General features: G+C 45.9%; 1 protein-coding gene across 1 annotated transcript; it reads right to left on the bottom strand.

The window, feature by feature from the left end:
• Positions 1-876: 876 nt before the first annotated feature.
• LOC103063559 (olfactory receptor 5V1-like) lies at positions 877-1830 on the bottom strand. Its single transcript, XM_007444478.2, has one exon. It carries the CDS (start codon positions 1810-1812, stop codon positions 877-879), a length of 936 nt encoding a protein of 311 aa, XP_007444540.1. The 5' UTR covers positions 1813-1830.
• Positions 1831-8150: the final 6320 nt, after the last annotated feature.

Below are 8150 nucleotides of genomic sequence, written 5' to 3' on the forward strand. Positions count from 1 at the left end.
ATAGAGCTCAAGGGGAATCCTGGCTTTATGTAAGGATCACTGCATTCAGTGCTGAACAAAAACCTCGTGAGACACAGGCTTGGACGAAAGTTAGTTTACTCAGGCATAAAGCGTAACAGTTACAGACAAAGCCAGGATTGGCTGGGTGTGGTTCTTTACAGTGTTTTATAGGGTCCCCCCTGACCCACTTCCCCCCCCCCCCTTAATGGCAGATTCAGCCAGTTTTCTTTGTCTTCGTGACTGCTGCCTTTTGTCTGCATTGGCGTCGTAATTGTGGGGCTTTTCTCATGTGGACAAACCCGGGGTTCTTTAATTGGTCACCAATTGCCTCTGGATTACTGTGCCCCTGAAGTATTGTGTTTGCACTGCCTGGGGCATTCAGGAAGCTGGTTGCACGACAAGTTATCCATTTCTGCCCTGAGTTAATTGCCACCATCTGCCGGCAATTGACTTGCGGTTTGCCCTGTTTCCCCAATTTGGCTGCTGGTGCCTGAAGTGGTGAAATTGACTAGGGGCGGTGAAACTGAACAGTGGCGCTGGGCGTGCCAGGCTGAATCTGACATCTCCTACATAGGACAAGAAATCTTTTACTGGAATGGAACAGAAACTCCGCTCCCAATTGTGGTCGTAAATCAAGGACTACCTCTACATTTTTTTTTATTTTCTATTTTTCTTTCTATTTTTTCTTTCTTCTTTTCTGCACCTTCTATTTTTTCTTTTTATTCTTTTAGTTTGTCTTAGTTCTTATCTTTTTAATTGTAATTTTTAATGAAATTATTATAAAAAACGAGTTTCCCAACAGTGAAGGATATATTCTTCTACAGGTTTTTCCCAGACATGACAAGCAATCTTTTACTGGCCATAAAGAAATGAAAGCTATGCTGTCTTCCGGCAGTTGAGAACCTTCTGCAGGGCCCCCTTCACCTCCTTGTTGCGGAGGCTGTAGATCAAGGGGTTCAGCATGGGGGTGACGATGCAAAACATTGTGGAGATCAGGGTGTCAATCTCTAGGGAGTAGCCAGCACTGGGCTGGGTGTAGTTCACAAAGGCATTTCCAACAAAGAGAGTCACCACAGCAATGTGTGATGCACAGGTGGAGAAGGCTTTGCGCCTGCCGGTGTTAGAGCGAATCTGCAGAATGGAGCCCAAAATGTAGAAATAGGACAGGATGATGAAGAGAAGAGGGACGAGGCCCACAAAGATGCTGTTAATATAACTGACCAACTCGTTGACTGAGATATCACTGCAGGCAATTTTCAATAATGGGGGAGCATCACAAAACATGTGAGGAATCTGGTGGTTTCCACAGAAATCCAACCTGGAAGCCAGAACAATATAGACAGCTGAGTCCAGGAAGCCCCAGAGCCAAATGGCCACAGACAGCAGGATGCACACCTTGTTCCTCATCAGGTGGGCATAGTGCAAAGGCTGGCAGATGGCCGCATAGCGGTCATAGGCCATAATGGCCAGCAGTGCTGGCTCACAACCTGCAAAGCCAATGAGGAAGAACGCTTGTGCCAGGCATTGGTTGTAGGAGATGGTCTGCCGCTGGTGTAGGAGGTTCACCAGGATCTTTGGTACAACCACAGAAGAAAGGCAAATGTCCAAGCTGGAGAGCTGGCTGAGGAAGAAGTACATGGGGGTGTGAAGATGAGAATCCAGGAGAACCAGGGTTAGGATCATGAAGTTGCCCGTCAGTATGGCCAAATAGGCAGCAAGGAACACAAGGAAAAGGTGGACTTGGTGGCCCAGGAGGTTGGAGAACCCGAGGAGGATGAACTCTGTGCCCTGTGTTTGGTTCTGTGCATCCATGAGGGAGAAAAGGGACAGCTGCAAAAATAGAAATGAGCATGTGAAGAAAGGAATGAGGGTCAAAGGACCTTGGAAAATGCAGAGAAGGAGCATAATGAGAAAGTAATTGTTTGAGGTCTCAGACTATGAAGAATGAAATTTTAGGGATCTCTTACACCTGTATCCCCTTCATGGATCACTGCCTTGTCGTGGCGAAGGGGCTTGCGTAACTCAGTGAAGCCATGAGCTACGCCGTGCAGGGCCACCCAAGACGGACAGGTCATGACAGAGAGTTCTGACAGAATGTGGTCCACTGGAGAAGGAAATGGCAACCCACTCCAGGATCCTTGCCAAGAAAACCCCACGGACAATGTCAAAAGGCTAAAAGATGTGACGCTGGACGATGAGCCCCTCAGGTCGGAAGGTGACCAATGTGCTACTGGGGAAGAGCGGAGGGCAATTCCAAGTAGCTCCAGAAAGAGTGAAGCGGCTGGGCCAAAGCCGAAAGGACGCTCAGCTGCGGATGTATCTGGAAGCGAAAAGAAGGTCCGATGCTGCAAAGAACAATATTGTCTAGGTACCTGGAAGGTAAGATCGATGAACCAAGGCAAGCTGGATGTGGTCAAACATGAGATGACAAGATTGAATGTCGACGTCTTGGGAATCAGCGAATTGAAATGGACGGGAATGGGTGAATTTAATTCGGGTGACCATTATATATCTACTACTGTGGGCAAGAAACCCTTAGAAGAAATGGAGTTGCACTCATAGTCAATAAGAGAGTGGGAAAGGCAGTAATGGGGTACAACCTCAAAAACGACAGAATGATCTCAGTGCGTATCCAAGGCAAACCATTCAGTATCACAGTAAGCCAAGTCTATGCCCCAACCACTGATGCTGAAGAAGCTGAAGTTGACCGCTTCTATGAAGACCTACAACACCTTCTAGAACTAGCACCAAAAAAAGATGTCCTTTTCATCATAGGGGATTGGAATGCTAAAGTGGGAAGTCAAGGAGTAACCGGAATAACAGGCAAGCTTGGCCTTGGAGTACAAAATGAAGCAGGGCAAAGGCTAATAGAGTTCTGTCAAGAGAACAAGCTAGTCATAGCAAACACTCTTTTCCAACAACACAAGAGACGACTCTACACATGGACATCACCAGATGGTCAATACCGAAACCAGATTGATTATATTCTTTGCAGCCAAAGATGGAGAAGCTCTATACAGACAGCAAAAACAAGACCAGGAGCTGACTGTGGCTCAGATCATGAGCTTCTTACTGCAAAATTTAGGCTTAAATTGAAGAATGTAGGGAAAACCACTAGACCACTCAGGTATGACTTAGATCATATTCCTTGTGAGTACACAGTGAAGGTGATGAATAGATTTAGAGGATTAGATTTGGCAGACAGAGTGCCTGAAGAACTATGGACGGAGGTCCGTAACATTGTACAGGAGGCAGCAACTAAAACCATCCCAAGGAAAAAGAAATGCAAGAAAGCAAAATGGCTGTCTGATGAGGCTTTACAAATAGCTGTGGAAAGGAGGAATGCGAAAAGCAAGGGTGAAAGGGAAAGATATAAGCAACTGAATGCAGATTTCCAGAGAATAGCAAGGAGAGATAAGAAGGCCTTCTTAAATGAACAATGCAAAGAAATCAAGGAAAACAATAGAATGGGGAAGACTAGAGATCTCTCCAAGAAAATTGGAGATATCAAAGGAGCGTTTAGTGCAAAGATGGGCATGATAAAGGACAAAAAAGGCAGGGACCTAACAGAAGCAGAAGAGGTGGCAAGAATACACAGAAGAACTATACAAGAAAGATCTTATTGTCCGTGATGTCCACGCTGGTGTGGTCACTGACCTTGAGCCAGACATCCTAGAGAGTGAAGTCAAGTGGGCCTTAGGAAGCATTGCTAACAACAAAGCTAGTGGAGATGACAGTATTCCAGCTGAGCTATTTAAAATACTAAAAGATGATGGTGTTAAAGTGCTGCACTCAACATGCCAGCAAGTTGGGAAAACGCAACAGTGGCCATGGGATTGGAAAAGGTCAGTTTACCTTCCAATTCCAAAGAAGGGCAATGCCAAAGAATGCTCAAACAACCGCACAATTGCAGTCATTTCACATGCTAGCAAGGTTATGCTCAAAATCCTACAAGTTAGGCTTCAGCAGTACGTGAACCAAGAACTACCGGTTGTACAAGCTGGGTTTCGAAGAGGCAGAGGAACTAGAGATCAAATTGCCAACATTCGCTGGATCATGGAGAAAGCACGAGAGTTCCAGAAAAACATCTACTTCTGCTTCATTGACTATGCAAAAGCCTTTGATTGTGTCGATCACAACAAACTGTGGCAAATTCTTAAAGAGATGGGGGTACCAGACCATCTTACCTGTCTCCTGAGAAATCTGTATGCGGGCCAAGAAGCAACAGTTAGAACCGGTCACGGAACAACCGATTGGTTCAAAATAGGGAAAGGAGTACGACAAGGCTGTATACTGTCACCCTGCTTATTTAACCTATATGCAGAGTACATCATGAGAAATGCCAGGCTGGAAGAATCACAAGCCGGAATTAAGATTGCAGGGAGAATCATCAATAACCTCAGATATGCGGACGATACCACCCTCATGGCAGAAAGTGAAGAAGAACTAAAGAGCCTCTTGATGAGGGTGAAAGAGGAGAGTGTGAAAGCTGGCTTGAAACTCAACATTAAAAAAACTAAGATCATGGCATCTGGACCCATCAATTCCTGGCAAATAGAAGGGGTAGAAATGGAAGCAGTGACAGACTTCATTTATCTGGGCTCCAAGATCACCGCAGACGGAGACTGCAGCCATGAAATTAAAAGACGCTTGCTCCTTGGGAGGAAAGCTATGGCAAACCTAGACAGCATATTAAAAAGCAGAGACGTCACCTTGCCGACAAAGATCCGCATAGTCAGAGCTATGGTTTTCCCAGTAGTAATGTATGGCTGTGAGAGCTGGACCATAAAGAAGGCTGAGCGCCAAAGAATTGATGCCTTTGAACTGTGGTGCTGGAGAAGACTCTTAAGAGACCCCTGGACTGCTAGGAGGTCAAACCAGTCAATCTGAAAGGAAATCAACCCTGATTGCTCATTGGAAGGACTGATAATGAAGCTCAAGCTCAGATACTTTGGTCACCTAATGCGAAGAGAGGACTCTTTGGAGAAGACCCTGATGCTGGGAAAGATGGAAGGCAAAAGGAGAAGAGGACGGCAGAGGATGAGATGGTTAGAGAGCATCACTGAAGCAATGAGCATGAAACTGAGCAAACTCAGGGAGGCAGTGAAGGACAGGAAGGCCTGGTGCAATATGGTTCATGGGGTCACGAAGAGTCGGACACGACTTAACGACTGAACAACAACAACACCTGTATCAACAGTCAAATACATATGGGTTGATATTTTGGGGACTTCCTTCCTTCCTTCCTTCCTTCCTTCCTTCCTTCCTTCCTTCCTTCCTTCCTTCCTTCCTTCCTTCCTTCCTTCCTTCTCCTTGTCCAATTTTCAATTAATATTAACCCCAGGGTGAGATGAGTTAGACTGGGGATGTGGAGTTTAATTCTTCCCTTGCATTCTTGGGGCTTTTGACATGCTGAGAACCTCTGAGGAGCATCCCTTCCAAGCTTGGCATCCAAACCATTTACCAGAGCCAAGACAAATATTGAACGGGGAAATGGGCCCCCAAAATAGTGCTGGGAAGTCCAGTGGGGAAGTAGCAGCCCTTCAGCTCTGCCTTCTCCACCTCTGGCATCCTGAGGGGCTGCACCACGATCCTCTCCCCTGGAGCTGCAGGTTTTGGATCACCCTGCTGAGAAGTCATCAGTCTGCAGAAGGACACACCAGCAGTACATCCGTGACAATCCAGAGGGTTTCTGCTCTTTGCTTTCATAGATGATCTCCTAAAGGGCACCAGCGGTCAATGAAAAGTGCTACTGAGAAGGCTGTGAAGAGGCTCCAAGTTCAGGAGGTGTGCATTGTTTTCTATGCTCTGCAATTCCTTTCATTCCCATAGTATCTGCTGTGGAGGGCAAGGGCAGCAGGAACTAGGAGCAGCCGAGACTGAGGCACGTTGGGCTTTCGTCCCATGTCCTCCACTTCAGAATTCCCTCTCCCTCCTCATTTTGATAAGGATCCTCAATTCTCTCAACAAACCTAGGGTTTGATTCAGCCTAAGGTATGCTGTGAACATGCCACAAATCTCCAAGGGAGATCCAAGAAACACTTGACGTGCTCTTGCTTTAACACAAAACAGGTCTGCCCTGTTTTGCTCTTGACAGCATTACATGTATTGATAGGATGCTGTCCCACCTCCCCTAAATTAAGGTGCAACTTCGTTTAGAATTAGATCATCATATTGGTGCTAAAATTCTGCTGAGGACGTAGGAATCCTTCCAGCTCTGATCTCTTGAGGCATGTGCCGTGTTTCTCTTGTCTGGAGCAGCTGGGTTTGGTTTAACCACTCAGGGAGTTCCAGCCTGAACAGTGACACAACAAATATTTCTGATGTATTGTCGAATATTTCTGATGTTGAAGGGGAGTTTCAGTGGGTCTCGATTACCTGCTCTGGCAGGTAATCTTCTGAAAGGCACCAACCCTCAACTGAAAAGGCGTGGCGAGAGAGGCAACAAGGAGCACCAAGAAAAGGTGGACCTGGTGGCTCAGGAAGCTGGAGAATGCCAGGAAGATGAATTCTGTGCCCTATGTTTGGTTCTGGGAATCCATGAGGAAGAAAAGGGACAACTGGGAAGGGAGAAAAATGCATGTGAAGAAAACAAAGAGGGTCAATGGGTCTTGGAAGACAGATGGAAGAAGCAAAATGACAAAGTCATTTATTTGAGGTCTCTGTGGAAATGCGGAGAATGAAATTTTAGGGATCTCTCCCACCCAAAGAAGTCTCCCTGATTCCTTGCCCCATTTTGAATTAGAATTAGCCGCAGGGTGAGATGAGTTAGATTGGGGATGCAGAGCTGGGGGGGAGGCAGAGCTTAATTCTTCCCCTGCATCCCTGCAACATTTGGCATGCTGACAAACTCTGAGGAACATCATTTCCAAGTTTAGCATCAAAACCATGTTGGATAGACAGGACAAATAAATATTTGGGGAAAAAGCCACAATATTGGCACTAGAAAGTCTGCTGAGGAAGTAGCAGTCCTCAACTCTGTCTTCTCCAAACTCTGGTGTCCTGAAGGTGGCATTTTGACTCTCAGCTGGACCAACACACTTTGTTGCAACCCCTCAGGAAGCCACCAGCCTGCAGAAGGATATGCTGGTGGAACACGTTTGATCTTCCAGTGTGCTATTCTTTGGCAGGAGATCTTTTCCCAAAAGAACTAACAATTGACAGAAAATGCTACAGAGAAGGCTGTGAAGATGCTGCCAATTAATGATCTTTGTGTCTTTCCTATGCTGCAAAATTCTAGCATTGCTATAAAATGAGCTGCTGAAGACAGGGGCAGTATGAACAATGAGTATCTGCATCTAAGGTACATTGGGTTATTGTCACATTTCCTCCGCTTTAGAGTTCCTCCTCCCTCCTCATTTCAATAAGGTCTCTCAATTTTCTCAGTAAATGTGGGGCTCAATCCAGCCCAAACCATTCCTTTGGACGTCCTCTGAATCTCCTCCCCAAAAATGCTTGACTTGCTCTTGGCTTCAACATGGAACAAGCCTGTCCCCTCTTGTTCTTGAGAGCCATAAGGGTCTCGCTGGACCCTGTCCCACCTGCTCTAAATGAAGGTCTCTTTCAATTTGGAATCAGGTCAACCTATGGTGTTTGCTGAGATTATGAAAGAAGGAGACCTTGCTAGAAGCAGATTTAATAATGTAACACATTTCTACTGACCTGCTGGATTCCAGAAAGTGATTGATACATGGAAAATGGACAAAGAGACTCTGGGTTCAGAAAGACAAAGTGGTGCTTCAGATTGTAGAAGTGCTTCAGCAGAGCTGTCTCTGGATGGAGACACTAGGGTGAAGGTGCCCCTTTCAAGACACCTCTTGCAAACCCACAGGCAACACCTTCCCCTTCATGTTCCTCACCAAATCTTATGCTGAGATGCATCACCTCTGAACGTAGTAGTTCCACCTTCCTACCATGGCCAATAGCCACCGGTTTATAATCTAAGATTTAACCCTCAATACAAGATGTACAATTTACTTGTATTGTATGAAGAGTTTTTGGCTTGACTATCTTGAATCTTGATCCAAAAATCTCCCTTGCCTGTCATGTTACAAAGGAGTAGGAAAATGTATCTCTGTAGGTTTCCTGCACCCACCTTTGATCCAGGGAGCTGTTCTGAAGGGGCACCTTGGGCAAAGCTTTGTCAAATC

This window comes from Python bivittatus, unplaced genomic scaffold (genome assembly GCF_059951505.1).
Source record: "Python bivittatus isolate LINGU-HERP-01145 unplaced genomic scaffold, Pbiv_v1 ctg000730_np1212, whole genome shotgun sequence".
Classification (NCBI taxonomy): domain Eukaryota; kingdom Metazoa; phylum Chordata; class Lepidosauria; order Squamata; family Pythonidae; genus Python; species Python bivittatus.

Excerpts from the sequence above, each read along its gene's own strand:
- LOC103063559 (XM_007444478.2), bottom strand. The coding sequence starts at position 1,812 with ATGGATGCACAGAACCAAACACAGGGCACAGAGTTCATCCTCCTCGGG.